At 39.8% G+C, this 20,705-nt stretch overlaps 1 protein-coding gene across 1 annotated transcript in view; it reads left to right on the top strand.

Annotated features, from left to right (window-relative positions):
- CNMD (chondromodulin) overlaps positions 1–18,462 on the top strand; it is a 49,649-nt gene extending 31,187 nt beyond the window's left edge. The window contains exons 5-7 of the mRNA XM_072135297.1: positions 8,977–9,130; positions 10,641–10,831; positions 17,538–18,462. Coding sequence (XP_071991398.1) covers positions 8,977–9,130; positions 10,641–10,831; positions 17,538–17,753 — 561 coding nt within the window. The 3' untranslated portion in view covers positions 17,754–18,462. The remainder of the gene's footprint in view (positions 1–8,976; positions 9,131–10,640; positions 10,832–17,537) is intronic.
- The last annotated feature ends 2,243 nt before the right edge of the window (positions 18,463–20,705 follow it).

Raw genomic sequence — 20,705 nt, 5'->3', positions numbered from 1 at the left:
ATATCCAATCTTACTGTCATCATGTATTAACGCATAGCAAACACACAGCAGTTTAATGGATCAGTTTTGTCCCTGGAGTAAGTGCAAGTTTCATATCATCTGATGATCAGCGAGTCTGTAGCGAGGAGTCTGTAATGTGGTCCTAGTAACAGGATTCTACGTGTGGTGTATATGGTAATTGTTATTGGCTCCATTAATGCCATGTCTATAAAGAATTTCATGATAATGTGCTGGAGGTAGGATACCGCAGGAAATCTATAGTAGTGTACTTTATATTGCTGTGGCTATGGGTGGCATTGTTTTTATATCATGTAGGAAGCTGTGAGATATGATAATGTTCTATTGGGTGGTCCCAAAAAACACAGACCCCTGGTTTTTTTTATGTGGTCCATAGAGAATAACGATTATCGGGCATTGTACTGTCTTGTAGATGTATCATTTTATCAGTTTAAGAAACGAATGAGGCCCCAGTGTGGAGGGTACACATTGGGGCACATTTACTAAGGGTCGCGCACTGCACTTTAGTCTGACTGTTCACGTTCTTCATGGCTAAAACGACTTACACAGGTATTTAAGAAGTGTCTGCGCTACGATTGTGTTGCACGCGACCCTTTTGTGGCACAGCTGCGCTGGCTTCCATGTGACACAAATTAGGGGCCTTGTCGTCAGACAGTCCGACTGATTCGGACCGAGCTCCGTATTTAACTTTCAAATTGTGTTGCACACCCTATGTTAAAGATACACCACAAAAAAGATGGTGAACTCTGTCGCTGAATGGTGCATTTTACACAAACAATGCACTTTTAGTGACTTTGTAAGTAAATGTGCCCCCATTGTGTTGTCCACTATCAGCAAATAATTGGTCTTCTTTGTGTAATGAAAAGTTATCCAATTTTCCAATATACTTTCTGTACCAATTCATCAGTTTTCTAGATCTCTGCTTGCAGTCGTGCTATAGGAAGCTTCATTGTTTTTTTTACTGTTGATAAAAACTAGTCCATGGTCATGTGATGTCACACAGATGCAAGGCTCATTAGCATCACACAGCTCTGATTACTCTCTGTTATATAAGGAACCATGCACCTTTGTGACATCACATGACCAGGGACAGGACCAGCCACAGGAGTAAACAATGAAGCTGCCTACAGAATGGCAGCAAGCAGAGATCTAGAAAACCTGGGAGGAATTGATAAAGATAGCATGTTTTAAAATTGTAACTATATAGCTTTTCATCATGCAAACAATATCAATTATTTGCTGAAAGGGAACAACTCCTTAATAATTTGAAAAAAATACAAGACTGTTTTATTGGTCACTTTCTGGACCTTCCTGTTCCAGCCAAAACGTTTAAAAAATCCCAAAAAAATAACCTTTTGTATATAATCTGTATGTGCAGTTGCTCCTTGTCTTACAGGGAAGAAGTAGATTTATATTAGTAATAAATCCAAGGGAACTTGCAACACTCCAAGGACAATTGTCATTTATTTCGCATTGTTCAGTACAACCTTTTGACTCTCTCAGTGGCTCTGGAATACAGTTGCATTAAAATGAATGAATAACCCACAGTTTTCATTGGACATGTTGGGTGCTGCAAATTCACTTGGATTAAATGAGCTGCTCCTCTTGCAGTTTTATAGACACTAAGGAGTAGATTTATTCTATGTCTAAAGAGTACAAAGTGAAACTGTACCAGATTTATCAAAGTGTCTGATGCCGGATGATAAATCTGGCATAGTTTAAGCCTGTCTGGTGTAGCATTATAGCAACTCCTATTTGTTGCCTTAGTTTATACCAGAAAGCTGCAAAAAAGTGTACATAATTTTGATGCAGTTTAGGCTAAATTCTAAGTGTGTAGTCAGATGAACTGCTTTCTATGGAGAGGAGAGGGGTGAGGAACGCGCATCAGTCCTCCCCTCTGCATCCAATTTATGAGACCTTACATACACAATTTTCCTGTTTTCAAAACATCTTTTATTTTAAAGAAAACAATTTTTTTTTATCTATATGGAAATTTTCTACTTGGTGCAGCAGGGACATACCCTGTGTCTACTAGTGCACCTGTACTTTTCATTCTATGCTTCTCAGCACCAAGTAGCAGCATCACTTTACACAATGACTGAAACCCCTTCTACAAAAGGAGTTGTTAAAGTTATTTTCATTTACATAAAAATAAAGATGTTAAATAATAATGTTCTCTAAAATGACAAACAGTTTGGAAACAAGAAGGACATGTCTGCAATGCTGGTTTACTTGTGGGGTGATTCACATTATGTGGGAGTTCGCATTGGGGCAGGTTTACTTACCTGGTCCTGTAGCGATCCCGTGGTGTGTTGTCCGACGAGGATTCGGGTCCGGCACGATTCACTAACATCGTGCGTCCGAGTTCCTGCATATGTCGCTGCTGCACCGAGGTCCGTTAGTGTTCACCTTCTTCTTCCTGGTGCATGTGAGTGCTTGATCTCGTGACACAAATCCTTTTTTAAATTCCGCGGTTTGTCCAAATGCGTCGGGTTGTCCGACGGCCCGTCCCCCGATTTCTGTTGTGTGCAAGCAGGTGCCAAAATCCGATCGCGTGCGCCAAAATCAGACGAAAGTGCGGCGTTCGGACCCTTAGTAAATGTGCTCTATTGTGTCCAGTCACTTGACAAGGTACATAAAGCACTTTTTACATATTCCAATTTTCTGTTACAAGATACAAAAACTAAAGTAGCTCAAAAATAGTAGTCAAGGTGCATGTCGGCAGCTCCCTCACTATACATGTATATAACAGAGGAGCTATGACAAAAGATAGTTGTTTCCTGGGGATTACAAGTCTATAAGTATATAGACATGTCAGAGAAGACGACAGGTCCTCTTTATATCTAGGTTCTGTCATCTCATTGTATCTAGATGATATTTTTAGTTTTTTCTACTCATTTATACAAACCCTTCATTCAGCAATGTTCGATATTAGCCATTCCACCTTCTCACACCCTGCTGTGTCTCTAAACAAAGACCTACAATGTTAGGCAGGAAAATATTGATATATGTTACAGAACTTTTTCTGTATTAACTTATCCTATATATTGAATGCAAAATGTACTATTGTGCAGGTTTTATTTCTGATGATATTTTTGTCACTTCCATGAATTACAATTGCTTTGGTACAGGTTCTACAGTTTTAGTGTGCCTCTTGTCACTTTCATAGCTACATATATGTAGTAAAAAGCCACATATCACCAGTCAGACAGATGGCAGCACAGGGGATGCTGATCTCCATTATGCACTTTCCCAGGGAGGGTAACTTGTGTGTTTAGCTTGTGTTACATGTCTCATGGCCGCCAGCAATTTTCGGGAGATATAAATAATCAATGTGCAGGCTTTTCACACCTTACAATAGAGGTCACTCTTCATTCCCACTCTTCCATATGCTCATTTGATGGGTAATTAAAATACTAATTGCATCGTTTTATGTCTATTATAAAAGGATTAGATCATTTTAAAGATGCAAACTTACCAATGTAAATTAATAGATTATCTTTACAAGAAATATACAATTTGCTTTTATGCATTATGAACCAAACATACTTTGAAGCTGTTGTAGCTACAATGATTCACTGTGTTGTCCCTGACAGGCAGAAGTAATCAATAGCTACACCATCCTCCAGCTGCTGTGTATGAGTCATCCAGCTCAGGATGATTATTCCTGTCTGGACAGTTCAGGCAGCTTTGTGAAACACGGCAGGCAGTCTGCACCCAACTTTCCCAAGGTCCTGAATTTTATAATTTTTTTTTAGCAAAACCATTTGTATCAGGGTTTAAACAAGATATGTTTTTGCATCAGTGTAGCTACAGCATTCTCAAGGTATGTTTGGTTCACAATGCATTAAAACAAATGGTAGATTTCATTTAACCCCCTTCTATAACGGGCTGAGCTCTCTACATTCAACAGTGGGTGTCGACTGTATAATACAGCTGACACCTACCTGTCACCTCCGTGGTCGGTGCTGGCTCCGATCGTGACAGGCAACCTGTTAAATGCTTCTCTAATGGCCAGCAGATGGCAGGCTTTTAGAGTTCACCAGTAATATTACTATATATTGCAATACAGTAGTATTGTAGTATATAGTATTAGCACTACCCTGCAGGGTTAAAGTACCCTGGAGGGTTTGAAATTATGGTAAAAAAAAATTAAAAATAAATAAATAAAAAAAGTTAAAGTTTAAATCACCCCCTTTCTCTAGATCAGATATAAAATTTAACAAACAATAAAAATCATAATCATGATGGGTATCGCTGCATCTCAAAATGCCCATTCTATCAAAATATAAAAACGATTATTCCCAGCCATGAACACTGTAACGGAACATACAGCCAAATGTCCGAATTGACACTTTTTCCCCATTTTTCCATCCATGAATATTTGAATAAAAAATGATGAAACAGTCATACCGGTCCCAAGTTGATATAAATTAATACGCCAGCACATACCCCAGAAAATAACTCTTTATTGGAATCAATTCAGAAAGGACATTCATTGCTTTACCATAGCATAGCAAATTGGCACCAAATTAGCAATCATTAGAATGGGGGGTCAATTGTGTCTCCTTATCACATGGCCACCAAGAAGAAGGATATTGTAATAATACACCGATCACCTCTCTCAGATGTTACTGGCAATCAATCAGATCAATCACAGTTAGAGAATATGCCAAGGCCACTAACCATGCAGACTATACCTATGAAGGAAGAGAGTGAGAAATCAGATGATGTCTGTGACCCACAGGGACGTAACTACAGGGGAAGTAGCCATAGCAGCTGCTGTGGGGCCCACAGGCATCTGGGGTATTAGGTGTGTATATGCTGTATGTCTGTCTCTGGTGATGTGTATTTGCTGAATATATTTGTGAAAATTTAGGGGGTAGGGAGAGGGGAAAATTAGAAGTCTGCTAGAGGGCCCTGCCTCTCCTAGTTACACCCCTGTTTGCCCATCACCTTTAATGCTGTATGTATGCTTTAAGATTTTATTGGTAAGAAAGTAAATTCTGTAGAACTTCAATAATGAAATCAGTAAAACCGAGAAGGTAACTAGCTTCTCCTTTTCTTCAGTTTTTAACTGAAATCAATGAAGCTGTCGGCCAGGAGTCAATCTGTTAGAGAAGTGTCAATATGCAATGGCAGAGATAATGCAGTGCTGAAGGGAAATGACTCCAGCTCAGTGCAGTATAACTCACATCCTTCATAGATATGAATACACTCAGGCTGGAGCTTTACGAATAAAACTGCTTACCGGCTGGGCAAGTAGGGTGTGCCCTCAATAAGATACAAAAGTCGGAAGCAATACAGTAAAGCAGCAGTGAAATTTAATTCTTCATTTTTTTGTGTTCCAAAATATTATGTATTATAACATCTACTCATCCTACAAATACGAGGACTGCTTCATTAATGGAAACTTTTTTGAAAAGTTATGGCACCGGAATATGACGAAACAAAAACAAGGGCTTTTCTAATGTTATATCATTAGCATTGTAAATGCATATGGTCTGGATTACACACAGATTTTCCACATGTAATCAGCAACCAAATAGGCAAACAGCGTATAACAATCAGAGTAAGCTGCCGATTTTAATGTGGAACTAGTTGTGGATTTGGATGCAGGCAATTTGGATCAAGTCCAAGTTACAACTTGCACTGGACCCACAACAGTGCAGAGGACAGGACTCTGTACCTCTCAGCACTACAGGCAGTCCCCGGGTTACGTACAAGATAGGTTCTTTAGGTTTGTTCTTAAGTTGAGTTTGTATGTAAGTCGGAACCGTATACTTTATTATTGTAACCCCAGTCAAAATTTTTTTGGTCTCTGTGACAATTGGATTTAAAAAATGTTGGATTGTCATAAGAACCAGGATTAACAATAAAGCTTCATTACAGACACCTGTGATAACTGTTAAAGCTGTTTTTTGTAGCCTAGGACTAAAGTACAGTAACTTACCAAAATCCAGAGGTCCGTTTGTAAGGGGTCGTATGTAAGTCAGTTGTTCTTAAGTAGGGGACCGCCTGTATTTACCATGGAGCATTGTAGAGCTGTACAACTATATATTTGTGTGTAAAAGAAACATCTAATCCATTTAGAGCACCGGGTGGACATTTCAACCATCAAGAGCTTTCTGATCTGTGCGTTTGGTCGCTCAACAGCCCCAACCCAATACTATGTTTGCCTGCTGTAGTAACCAACCAGAAGCCTGCTACAGTTCTTATAGCAGAACGAAGGGGCTGTATAACTTTTTTCCGAGACAATCATAAAGCTTTATAAGCTGAAATACCCAAGCAGAGTCCTAGCAGGAGTTGCGGAACTAGAGCAGCCCCATCCAGCACAGAAGTAAATCTAGCTCTGTGTGAGGGGGTTTCATTCCTGATTTCATATGATCTGTCACTTTAGATTCTGTTTTCATCTTCATGCATATTAGCTTATTGGTCCACCAGGGAACGGCTCATGCCTGCTGGCGCACAAGCTTCCTTCTTTCTACACTGCCCAGCACCAACCATCAGCACCTCTTTGTTCAATCATTGCAAACCCGTGCAAAAAGATGTTGTAGAAATAAGAAAACCGGTGCAACAGCGGGCACATCCCTGCACCTGGGGTACCGAGAAGCTCACTTGTATAACGAGTGATTGGTGATTGAGGTGCTAATGATGAAGTCCATTACTAGAAAAATGAAAAATGAATATCTTAAATCAGATAATAAAAGACCTCTGTCAGGAGCAGCCTCTGGCTCCTGTTAAATCCTCTCTTACTGTTTGTATCTGATTCCAGAAGAAGATGCTATACATAATGTGTGCCCTAAGCTAATGTCAATCAGGACATCAAGCAGCAAAGACCAGACATGGCAGAAGCCAGTTTGTTGTCCATGTCTCTTCAAAGTAACTCAGCCATGAATGTGAAACGAGCAAAGAAATGGCTCCATATTCAATCATATGGTGGCCCAACTAACTCAATAGATCAACATGACTGAAATGTCAAGGATGAAAAGGAAGCAAGCAGCCAACCAACCGGAGAGAATCATTTTGTTGTCAATTGCACAATTTTCCTAGTAGTACTTGTTCCAAATACTTGCCGTTACTATTGGCATGAGTTATAGACTCTTTATTGTGTTGGTGCAATTACTGTATACACATATCATTACTTACCCTGTACCGATCATGAGTTACAGCTTGTATTATACTCCAAAGCTGCACTCACTATTCTGCTGGAGACCATGTACATACATGACATGAGTATACTGATTCTGAGTTACATCCTTGATTATACTCTAGAGCTGCACTAACTATTCTGCTGGTTTAGTCTCTGTGTACATACATGTTGTTACTTATCCTGTACTGATCATGAATTACATCCTGTATTATACTCCAGAGCTGCACTATTCTCCTGGTGCAGTCACTGTGTATATACATGACATTCCTTATCCTGTCCTCATCACTAGTTACATCCTTTATTATACTCTATAGTTGTGCTCACTATTCTGCTGGTGGAGTCATATTGTACATACCTGACAAAGAAGAATTTAATTTGTATATTAGAGCCTGCAGTCAGGCAATATCAAAGTGCATATCTCTGCATATGTGACACGACAAGCTAGGCAACTTAATGTGTAAGCATCTACCACTGGAGAGGGTGTCTTTTGTTACCATGTCCTGGATGAGGACATTTTGAAGACCTCCAGATTTGGTAGAATGAACCAGAATTCAGATTGGACCATTTATACATTGTAAAGGGTCCCTTCTCTTTTGTCTATGCTCTATACATTCCACATAATCTCAATCACTGCTAGGTAGTTTAGCTTGAATTAACCAAAGGCATAACTGGAAGGTGATTCCCAATGCAAAATCTTTATTAGACCCCTGGATAATGTATAATGTATTATTTATAGTGCTAGTTTCCTCAAAGGGGCAAGAGACACTATATGAACCCTGTGACAAGGTCATTATTGAATTGTAGAGAAAATAAGTGTTCATGTGTATTATGGTGACCCCAATGTGAATTGGGTCACACTGGAAGCTGTTTTCCATGTGTTGGTCTCTGGGAAGACCTGGTACAGGACTCTAATTGCAGGAGTGGAGACAAATGTGATCACTGCTCCAGACCAAAGCTTCCAGTTTCCAATGGGTCTAACAATGCACCAGGTGTGCAATCCCTTAAAGAAGGGTGTGGAGCAGTCAGAAGTCGCTCTCAACCTGGAGACACAGAAGCTGGACTGTGTGAGAGCCACACGTGAGTGACACAGGGTTACTGAACGTATGTTTCATGTTGGCAGGGAGAAGCCCTCCACAGTTTTCAACTTTAATCCTGCTATCCATGAGAGCTTTGTCATTGCCAACCCCCACATTTTATCTGAACCCCTACAGCCCCTTAAAGCTCCCGATCCTGGGTGTGGCTGCAACTTCTGCAATCCCTTAAATGCTGAAGCGGGAAAAAAAGAGATGAGAAATAACATATAATAAAAAAGTACATTGTGCTAAGGGGAAAGGGTTATTTTCTCATCCTTGTTCCTTGGTAGTAATATATCATCTTAGTATACTTATACATGTAACATCACAATAACTGGTGCACACATCTAGAGCACACTCATATTAAGGTCAGTCCACAAGGATTTCCACCGCTCAACACTATAGATGGAAACTCATTTGGCCTATATTCTTCCCACTCATATGTCATTTTTAAGGAGTGCAACTTTAATTTATAGATAAAAAATCAAGACCTAGTTTGAAAAATGGTGTTACGCTTTAGTTTAATTCCCATTTGCATAAGTGGAAGATAAGGAATTAAACCATTCGCTCCTTGTGATAAATGTAGACCTTAGAGTCCTCATTAAGTAAAATACGGATATCAGCGAACAAACACATCACACCTAAATATTAAAGAGTAAAATAATCTACAAGCACTATATATGCAAAATATATCTTGTGTAATATAGTTTCTGTGCTTTTATATCTTTCCAGGAAGATGAAGTCATGCCAGCTAAGTTTGATGAGAATTCTCTTATCTGGGTGGCTGCAGACCAGCCTATAAAGGATAACAGCTTCCTGAGCTCAAAGATCCTGGAACTTTGTGCGGATCTTCCCATCTTCTGGCTCCGACCAACATATCCCAAAGGTGAATTTTCTATATATGGCCCACTGAAGTTTTACCACTCCTGCATGCTCCTTAAATGTTCTGCATTAACTATCCAAAAATAAAACAAATGTAAGTTAACAGAAAGAGTGTTCTCCACACACAATGGAGACAGAAGTTGGGTTAATCTAATATAAACAATTGGAGGAACCGCAGCAAAATACCAAAATTCCATCTAACTTGTGTATTAAGCATCATAAAGTAAAGGAATTGTTATTACATCTGACCACAGAAAATTAAGTTTTTCAGGCAGAAAAAAACCTTAGTTTTTGTCACAGGTTGGAGTGAAACCAGAAGGTTCCTTTTGCAGTAACTTCCTAATCAGATAGGGTATATAGATCCACCCCCATCTGATTCCCAAACATCTTTATGGCCACCCTGTGATGGGCATCTGGCCATGCTGTGTGCTTCTCATCATAATCATAGCCAGTGGATGCAGGGCCTTTGATGCCATAGATACAGGCAATACAACCGCATGGGACACCACCGATCAGGGGATTCCCAAACAGTGACAGAATGCAACATGGGTTGCCCTATATTTAAGTGGCATTCCCCATCTACAGAAAAAGGGATAGCATTCTAATTGGTGGGAGTTCAATTGTTGGGGATGTCCTATCAAAACAACCCCATCCCCTTGCTTGATGGAGCTACAGGTTGCACGTGAGTCCTGCTAGTCTATTCAATAGCTATCCTTCACCCCCTCAGAGAGGATGTAGTAAGGATGCATTTTACTGCATAGGAATAGTCCTGTATGTACTCAGTGGCTCCATAAAGTGGGGGGGACAACTCCTGATTTTGTCATCAAGCACTCAGACCCCCACTAATAAGAATGTTAGAGTGATAATTAAAAATTGGACAACATGAAAATAATAAAGTATTATGGAAGGTCAATTATGATAAGATGGATAGATACTATAGCTTAAACTGAATAGAGTGGCAGGGCACTAGATAGATTTTTCTTGCAGTGTCTTTAAAACATGACTGTTGGATGTGTGAAATTACACCAAGAAACCAAAGGATGCATTTTAATTTCCACAAATGCTTCCATCTAACCCACCTCATTATAGTATCTCCTGGGAAGAAGAGCTTTTCGGCAAAGACCTGCAGTGTCAGTGGCTAATCCTAGAAACAAGACTGTGACTATTCGGTATCAGCTGCTGTGCGGATTAACATTCGAAAAGTTAACCTTTGATGTTTACTTCAACAGAAGAAGTGCTTTAATTTATAATTAAATGCGATAATATATTGCAATCGAGAACGTGTCAAATCATGGCAGCCCCAGCTTTACTAGTAACCAGCTCTGGATCTGGCTAGTTACTGAATATATACACAGCTATACTATCACAGTCACCATATGAGCACTTGTTAATGCGTTCATCTCACTTTGGTCTACATGAACATCTGGATTTGGTCAGAGAGCTTGCTCAAGTTTTATCTCCTGGATGGTACTATGTAGTTCTAATGCATGTTCTTATTACTGCTATATATCTAGTAAGTCAACGTGGTAAAAGAGATGTGAGAAGGAAAGTCAGACAAGCTCAGAACTTAAACTTGGATCAGTTTGAGGCTGCAGCAGAAGAAAGGAACACCAGACGCCAAGGAAACAGACGTGCGCAACAGGTCAATGAAACACGGCCATCCTCTGACAGAGTGACAGACTTCAACCCAGAGAACCCATACCATGTAAGTTACATGCTATTCAGATACCTGTACTAAGGTACTGCAAAGTAAGTATCTTTGTTCATGAACAAGAGGTGTCATACAGTAACCACGCAATGAGCCATCTCTATATAGATACACAGGGCAGATTAAGACTGTTATGGGCCCTGGGCTGTATGAATATTGTGGGCTCCCACAAGTCTAATTTTTTTTTTTTACATTTAATGCGAACATACAGTACTAGAAACAAGCTTTTAAGGAAAGGCTGGGTGGATCAGTTCTGAAGTTGAATAGCTTTTATGTCCTGGAAGTGCTCATGTATACATGTGTTTTAAGATTAAGCACACTTATATGAGGATATCGGGGCTAGAGGTCCCTTTCTTTATTATTCTATAGTACCTGTATCGGTGACTTAGGTAGTCATGGACCCCCTAGAAGTGAAATATAAGAAAATGGTACCAGTTAACCCCTAAGGCAACGTGCATTACATTGGATTACATTAGATAACGTAGACTTAAATGCAATACACTTCAACATGACTTAATGACAAGTTATTAGAGATGAGTTGACCAGATGTTTGTGTTGGGGTCCGGACACACGAGCCCCTAGTAACTACCCCTTTGAGCGCGAACGTACGCTCAACTCTACAAGTAATCCTTTTTCACACAGGGATCTCTTATCTCAGATATACAGATATACTTAAAAAGGGCCAAGTTAACTTTCTCCATCACAGTTATGTTAACTAGCTATAAGACAATATAAATACCCCTAGCTACAACAAACAGCTGTTCTGGCAGGCCAATTCTGTAAATTAATTACTTGGAAGGCCATTCTTTAAATGTCCACCATACCGGGCAAATAAAAAATGTCTAAAGTTTACATGTCAAGAATGGTTTATGTTGTATGAAGGATCAACAATGTATTTTGGGGTTCCATACCAATGGGGTGGTTAGTTTATATCTGTATAATGTACTGATAACCCCTTAGGGTGCGATCACACAGTGTATTTTGAAACACATTGCAAAACATATATAGTTTAAAACATATACGTTTCTGCATGTTGCCGTGAGTTTGGCTGTTTTTAATCCATTTTTCTTCATTTCTGGAAGTGTAAGGAGTTGTGTTAACATTTTAACAGCTGCTTACACTTCCAGAAATCAAGATAAACACATTCAAACCAGCCAAACTCACAGCAACATGCAGAGAAAAGTGTTTAAAAAATGCACACTGTGAGACCGCTCCCTCTGGGATATTTTTATTTTGATCTTTCCCATGCCCATCATCAGAAGTACAGCTAGCACTTTAACAGGTAAACAATCTAATAATTCAAGGTTTTCTGGTTAATTTGTATTAGTGTGCAACACACATTAAAATAAAAACTGAAGTTTTCTACTAGTTTTTGTATACTGCACTAAACTTTTCCAAACAACACTTTGCATGAAGCCCACGTAGCAGGCAATTTCCAAGATTGCTATGCATTTTATGCTTTTCAAGGTGTACAATGTGCCGAAAAACAGTAATTTAAATTGTGAATTCTTTGATGCGTACACACAATATTCTCCTTTCTTTGCTCAAAAAATATCTTTGTAATCTAATGTACATTAAAGGGAATTTAAAAGAGAATTTCTTGCAAAAGAATATAAAAAAACATTCGAGTACCATCAGAAGAAATCTAAACTAGATATGTCTTGTGGAAAATCAATACAGCGTTGGCTTGGTTTCCTCATCAATGTCATTGGAGTGATTTAACATGTGAGTATTTAAAGCAAGCTCACATTTCTAGATTTCATCAGTATTCATTCCCTGCAGGAGTTCTTGTCAGGCCTTTCAATAAAGTATTGTTCTTCCAACTTCTTCCTTACAATCGAGCCACAAGACTCTGGAATGAAAGAAGGCAGACACTGCAGACACTGCACTTTCAGCTGTAACAGACTGGATAAAAAAAAAGAAAGTTATTTTTAATAAAAGAAAAAAAAACTATGGTTTGACAGCATCATCAAAATGCTCCATCCATCTAGTACACTCCATCTGCTTTCAGCTTCATTTAACAAACCTGACTTACACTTCAGAAGTGTGTGTCTATAGAAATGTCATAGACTCCTTTCTGAGACACATATAAAACATATTACCCATTTTACAATACTTACTCCTTAATTATATTTTTGGGTTTTTTAAATTATACACAGTTTGCAGTAATTAGAAATTATCTACTTGCTGTTTTCTTAAAGGGAACCTATCATCAAACCTACTCAATAAACCCCATAGAGTACCTTATACAAGACTATAAATGTATCTCAGTGATTCTACTGCTTGTTCTGTGTGTTGCACACTTTTTTTCCTATTTATATACTTTTTATTCCCACTCTTGTCAGCCAAAGTTCTAATCAAGGAGGTAGGAGAGCTCTTGGATGTAGTCAAGCTCTCTGACCTCCTCACGGCTGCTCAGCCTCGTAAACCTGCCTCTCCGCATGCCCCTCTGCACTGCCCCCAGCTCCAAGTCACTGTACTTTTTGAAATTCTGTCTTTTTGACTGCACATTCCTAGCCGGCTCCACTGGTGCACCATGCTTGTCCCCATGATGGTGATAGCTAGCTGACCGTGCTGCTCACATTAATGGCACATGCACCAGGGGATCCAGCCAAGGATTTTCAGATAGAATTACAGTGACTTGGTGCTGAGATGCTCGTTTACATTGATGATCAGCCATCAGGAGGTGGGGGGCTCAACTGGATCTAAAAGCTGTCTTGCCTCCTTTAATGCATCTTTGGCAAACAAGAGAGGGAATAAATGTCATTGTTTGTAGAAAGGTGCAGAAGCCCCGCAGTAGAAGCATTGAGAATTAGAGTCTTGTATAAGGTACTCTGTGGGGTTTACTGAGTAGGCTTCAGGTTCCATTTAGAGGAGTTATGATGATAATCTAAAGGGAACATAGATGGGTGCACTAATAATTCAGGGTGCAATCACACAATGTTTAATTGCGTTTTTAAAAAAAATATGAAACATGCGATAGGGCTTGAGCCGATCATTTACATGAAAAACACCTGTTGGTTGTTACCGATCAATGGAAACGCATATGCAAGCTCAAATCTCTCATGCATTTGAATTGCACTTAAAAAACTTTGTTGCTCCTTCAAAAACACTGGCACTACTTTCCATTAGTGATTTGAGGTACTATAACATAGCCCCATTTACCTTCATTAAGCTGCATTGTAAAGCCACACACAACTAGTAGACCAGTTTTAATGAGAATTTAGAAAATTCTGCATATATTCCTAACCTTGACATAGAAGCTACAGTAAACCAGCACGGACACGACCCAGAAGCTCCTAGCTAAGAGCATCACAATACGCTGCCAAATGGCTAATACTTTTATCCAAGCCATGGGGATGCCCGGTTTTAGACCCCAAGAAATATCTAAAATCCAGGAAAACCCCTTTAACTTCTTTATTAGAAAAATAGGAACTTTTGTTAGCCTATTTCCAAGGCATTCTGCTGCAGAATAGCCCCTGGACAGAATGGAAATAAACTGAGCCGTCATAAGAGATAAAGTCAGCCTTCAGGACATAGAAATAGCATGAATTAGGTTTGGTGGCTGTGTATGAAGACTTGCTTTTAGAGCTAGTTTATTAAAAAGTAATGTCGCGAGCATCAGCCAAGGTTGTGTGAAAGCTGCATGGTCCCCCTGATACAGCAGTGATATGGTCCCCATTGTCTCTTCTGGCTGTGTCCTTGTTTTCCCAGGGGCTACCCCTGTCAGGTATTTCTGAGCACTGCTGTGTAATGCTTTACATCACGTTTCAGGCAAACTGAGAGCTTAGTTAGATGATTTCACCAAAGTGCCTTGTGTTATTCCCCGCAATGGAGACACAATAACTAAAGCAATCATCTCCCTCAGACTCGCTCGCCACAATAAGCCGTCTTTGTTCATGGAACAATGTCATTTGCATTTGCAACATATTCCCTGCGATTAAAATACTCTGTTTACATACTGCAAGTATAGAAGGCAAATTTCTCTACCTCGCCATATCATGTGTTAAAATTATAGAACAAACACTAGCAGTAACATAGCAGAAAAAGAGCAGCATGATCATACGGTAAATATAACGTAATGAGATGCCATGTCCACCTGCTCACCAGCTGCTCATCCACTGCAGTCATCTTCATATACAGTATAGCAAGAATTCCTAATGTATAGTGGATATTGAAATAAATCTCACACTTTCAAGTGTAAGCATCCTGTGGGAAAGGACCCATATGTGGACCGACATTTCATTCAGAAATATGATGTAAGGACTCCCAGTCTGCCGGCCGAACTGCAGCCCCGGCGCTGCTGCCTAATTGGAATGGTAGTTTTTGGTAATGTTAGGGCTTACATACAAAGCTGGAACCTGTGCAGTAAAAAGCTGTAGTAAATAGTAACTGCCTTCACACTAACATATATTTTTACCATGCACTAGCTGTTGTTTCCCGGCTAGCACATGGTACTACATTTGGTACAGAAAGTATTCAGTCCCCTTTTACATTTTTCACTCTTAGCTTCATTAATCCCAAATGGTAAGATCAAAAAAGTTCTTTTTTTTGCTCATTAATGTACACTCTGCAGCACATGTTGACAGAAAAAGCAGAAATGTTGATATTTTGAACAAGACAAACTGAAATATCACACGGTCACAAGTATTCAGACTCTTACCTGTGACACTGATATTTAACTTACATGCTGTCAATTTCCTTCTGATCCTCTTTGAGATGGTTTTACTCCTTCATAGGAGATCAGCAACTGTTTGGCCTTGATTAGGAAAAGCGCACACCTGTCTACATAAGACCTCACAGCTCACAGTGCATGTCAGAGCACATGCGAATCATGAGGTCTAAGGAACTACCCATGGAGCTCAGAGACAGAATTGTGGCAAGGCACAAATCTGGCCAAAAGAATTTCTGCAGCATTCAATGTTCCTAAGAGCACAGTGGCCTCAATAATCCGTAGATGGAAGAAGTTTGGCAAGACCACATCTCTTCCTCGACTTGGCCATCCAGCCTAACTAAGCAATCATGGGAGAAGAGCCTTGGTAAGAGTAGAAGAACCCCAAGATCACCGTGGCTGAGCTCCACAGATGCAGTAGGGAAAAAGTTACACAAAATCAGCTATCACTGCAGACCTCCACCATTTGGAGCGTTATGGCAGATTGTGCAGACGAAAGCCTCTCCTTAGTGCAAGACATATGAAAGCCACATACAGTTTGGTAGAAAACACATGAAGGACTCTTCTGCTATGAGAAATTAGATTCTCTGGTCTGATGAGACAAAGATTGGCACTGTTCATCACCTGCCAAATACAATCCCAACAGTGAAACATGGTGGTGGTGGCAGCATCATGCTAATGGGGTGTTTTTTTAGCTGCAGATACAGGACGACTGGTTGCAATTGAAGGAAAGATGAATGCGAACAAGTACAGAGATATCCTGGATGAAAACCTCTTCCAGAGTGCTCTGGACCTCATACTGAAAGTTCACCTTCCAACAAGACAAACAATGGCCCTAAGAACACAGCTAAAATAAATCAGTGGCTTCAAAACAAATATGTGACCCTTTTTTAGTGGCCCAGCCAGAGTTCTGACCTAAACCCGATTGAGCATCTCTGCAGAGACTTAAAAATGGCTGCTACCAACGTGCACCATCCAACATGAGGAAACTGGAGAGGATCTACAAGGATCCTCAAATCCAGGTGTGTAAAACTTGTTGCATCATTCCCATGAAGACTCCTGGCTGTAATAGCTCAAAATGTGCTTCTACTCAATACTGAGCAAAGGGGCTGAATACTTATGACCGTGTGATATTCCAGTTTTTCTTTTTTAATAAATTAGCAAAAATATCTAGGTTTCCGTTTTTTCTGTCAAGATGGGGTGCAGAGTGTACATGAATGAGCAAAAAATAAACAAAGAAGGAAAAATGTAAAGGGGGTCTGAATACTTTCCATACCCACTGTATGTATTTCAAAAGTTTTTGTAGTTTTATTATGCATAGTTATCTAGTCACATTGTATCGAGAGTAACTATATAGTAAACCGTTGATTTAGGTCCCATGCCCAACGAACCTTTATTTAGTCTGTGGGCTAGCCGATTTTTTTGCAGCCAACTCACAGGGTATCTACTTTACTATTGAGGTTCAAATGCCATTCCTCTGAATGGTAGCTGCCACACTACTGGGGCATCTTCTTCTGACATCTCCTTCTGCCTATGTAAGCATTTGACCAGTTTGACTTGTAGGATCGTGTAGGACAAAACCCTTTTTGTATCTATTATGATACTGTAGAGTCTTTATATTTCAGCATAATTATCAAATAATATACAGTATTAAGATTCTCAGCCATTTCCGCTACAGAAGCTTTTCTGTGGGTCATAAGATAATCAATGGTATATAATGTAATGGAGCGTCAACGTATAAAGATTGGTTCACATCAGTTTTTGGCTACCAGAAAATGAATGTGTGCTTTTCAAAGGCCAATAACAGCAAAAGAGATCACAGCTACGGGCAGGAATAGGACCTTATCTATAATTTGCGGCCCAGGCAGTCGGCTCACACAAATCCTTGTTTATAAGCCCATTGAAATACATAGGGCTAGCACACAGCCAATGTAACATGTAACTGTATTATTTTGTATTGAATGTATTGAATAAAATTGATATATCGGAACTGAACAATGTAACTGAATTATATTCTATTTTTCTTTACAGCTGGAAGGAGAGGGTGGTATGACTTTTGACCCAATGTTGGACCACCAAGGAATCTGCTGTATAGAATGTAGAAGGAGCTACACCCATTGTCAGCGAATCTGTGAGCCTTTTGGAGGCTACTACCCATTTCCATACAACTACCAGGGGTGCCGTTCTGCATGCAGAGTGGTCATGCCTTGCAGCTGGTGGGTTGCACGCATCCTTGGCGTTGTGTAACACGGATGGCTTAGAATTGAAGAGACATCAGAAATTGTTTATCTGTCTGAAAAGCGGATTTATTGTCTGTTGTAAATAAAGACCTAAGTTAATGACGGACGCCCACGGTCATTGAGTGCAATGTGTAGGTCTCATAGATACTCTATGTGTATGGTATGTGCAATAGCCTTCCTTCGTGGAGACAAACATTTCTATAGATTCTGAACTAGCGTGTAGAAAGATGTCCTGCCGAGAGACATATTTGCTGACATAATTAAGGAACGTTCATTTTTAAAGGTTAACTTGACTCATTGCAGTGTTCCACATTTCTGTAGCTTGATGTAAATAAATCTCAAGTGAAGCCGAACCCTGTTGTTATTGAAGCAGATACATCACAAAATACAGCAACCACCTGATGTTGGCTCAGACTGCTGCTTATGTAAATGGGCACTTCCTGATATTTGCCAGAACATATTTGTCATGAACTATTGACAGTGTGATCTAAGAATCTACACTAGTTACATATTTTATACGGATGCCTAGTAGACATAATAGCTCCATTTATGCTGTAAGACTTCAGTGTATAAACAACAGATGCATAGATGACACAGTTCAGACGGCAGAATCTAGAACAGAAAATTAATCAGAACGTGAAAGATCACACTTAAAGGAGTATTTCTAACTGACCAGTAAAGTGTATTCTTTGTGAAATAAAAATACTTTTCTAATATCTTTGATTTAGAGTTATGTTCAGAATTTGATGATTATTTAGGCAGTCTTAGGCCTAATGCACACGAATGTGCCTTGTCCGTGTGAACGAACCCATGTGCTGGATTACACAGGCCGACCTTAGTGCAGTAGGAGGGAGTCCTTGCATGCACCACGAACCTGCCCAATAGAAGGAAGTTGGGTTGTAAGTAACCTGCTGTTTGTGTGGCTAGCTCAATGCCAAAGCACACATAGATTGTGTGCATGAGGCCCAAGTATGATTTCGACTACCACCTGAGCTGCAAGGCCAATCATAGCCATGGCTAGTTGTAGAGGCACCAATTTGCTGGATTGGTTGTTTGTCTGCCAATCTGGTCAATATGTCTGTATCATGTGCCCGAACAGGAACATCTAGTGGTTTCTTCTCACCATAGACATCTCTGTAATCTGATAGCTTTGTGAGCTTCTGACCAGCTTACTTTCAAGACAAAATTCAAATGGCAAAGAGATTCAAATTTAGCAGATAAAAGTAGCATCAAAAGACCCTGCTTAGTGGAAACGAAACTCAACTCTGTATTTTAGAGTTGCTTATTTTACCTTGTACTATTATGTAGTCCATTTCAGTTCCTATAGTTTAACCACACACATTTCCCACAGGGCTCCATCTTGATAGAAGAGTACAACTTTGTGTGAAGAGTTGTAAAAAGTTTCTAAACAAGCAGACAATGTGCTTTTATAGCTCCGGGACCATCTTTTCTATTTTTTGGGTCATGTGAACCACCTGGAACCACTTTTAAGACTTACTGTGACGTCCCATACTGAGAGGCTGGCGGGCACTTCTGGAGAGAGGTCCACGGATGGTCATCAAATGGCCATATCTGAGCTCTCGATCTTTCATGCCTCCCTCTACTCAGGATGTAAGTGAAAACAAAAATAAATGACCGGTAGATCTTGCCAGGTGTGTTGGATGAAAACATTTCATTGTTCCTGCAGGTGATATGTTGCTGTCATAGTATTTGACACTCCCCACGTATGATGAAACAGTGGTCAGCTACAAGCATTAAGACAACAGCTATGTTAAAATATGTCCAGCTAAACAATAATATGGCATCCATTTCTCTAACCGTTTGGCCTTGTGCACACAAATGTTGTGTGCTCCCTGGCCGCAAATAACTGGCCTTTGGTGTGTTGTGCACACCGCCTGTTATTGGCATGTAAGGTCCTGCTTTGGGGCAGTCCGCTCATATACAGGTCTATGGAAACCCCAGAAATAAATCGGGATGTGTGCTATCTGTTGAAACAATTACATGCCATGTAAAGATATAGGGAAGGGTAGCAACATTATAAAAAAAAAAAAAAAAATCATCATGTGTCTGTGACAGTATACAGGAACAGTGTGAGGACACGGAATAACAACTCACCTCCTCGTGTATAATATACAGCTGAATATTCCACATTTCTAACAACCTTTTTTTTATAAAGCTGACAAAAGCACATACTTTCTAATTCACATGAAAAAAGAAATGCAACATCAAGCCTGAAAAATTCAATAGCTGGTGTCAAAGCCAGTGGAAATGCTAAAAATCTGCATTAAATTATCAAATTGTACTGAAATATAAAAACTTAGCACTTCTTACCTAAATCCACCCACATGTTGTTGTGATTCTACATGTTATGTCTCCAGTCCCTCTATACTACTAGTGGGTAATATATACTTACTAAGCCACTGCTGTTTTCCTGCGTTCTGTATGAAAGTTACTTAGGAAACCAGCTTCTATGTGTTAAAACTAAGGTTAATATCACACTGCCCAACAGAGACAGCGGGAATGTAAGCCTGCTGCTTCCCAGCGTAATGTCACCTCTAAAGTACACATTAGCAGTGATAATGAGGCGCGTGTTTATAAAAGGCTCACCATTTATATGAAGGGGACTATATGTGATAGAGCCTGGAAGGCATTAGTGGTACAGTGTGAGCAGATGGATGCAGACGCCCAATTACTGACGAAGATCAAGGATCATTTACACATGGTTTATTTTTAATGTAATATAATCTGTCTAGGGAAGGCCTCATTCAGACGGCCATCATAGAAGGCAATGGCGACCTGGGGCCATTCCTATTGGAGGGGAGGGTTGAGCAGCATATTGGGCGAGCACACGTTAATGGGAATGCACCCTAAATCTAAGTCATCATGATCCATCATGTGTACCTCACTACAGATGTAGGGCCAAGACGGTATTTATACTGTACAGCCTTGGTTAAGGAAA

The sequence above is a fragment of the Engystomops pustulosus genome, chromosome 2 (assembly GCF_040894005.1).
Source record: "Engystomops pustulosus chromosome 2, aEngPut4.maternal, whole genome shotgun sequence".
NCBI classification, from domain to species: Eukaryota; Metazoa; Chordata; class Amphibia; order Anura; family Leptodactylidae; genus Engystomops; species Engystomops pustulosus.
Note: the sequence above shows the minus strand (reverse complement) of the source record. Positions and strands in the feature narration are given on the sequence as shown.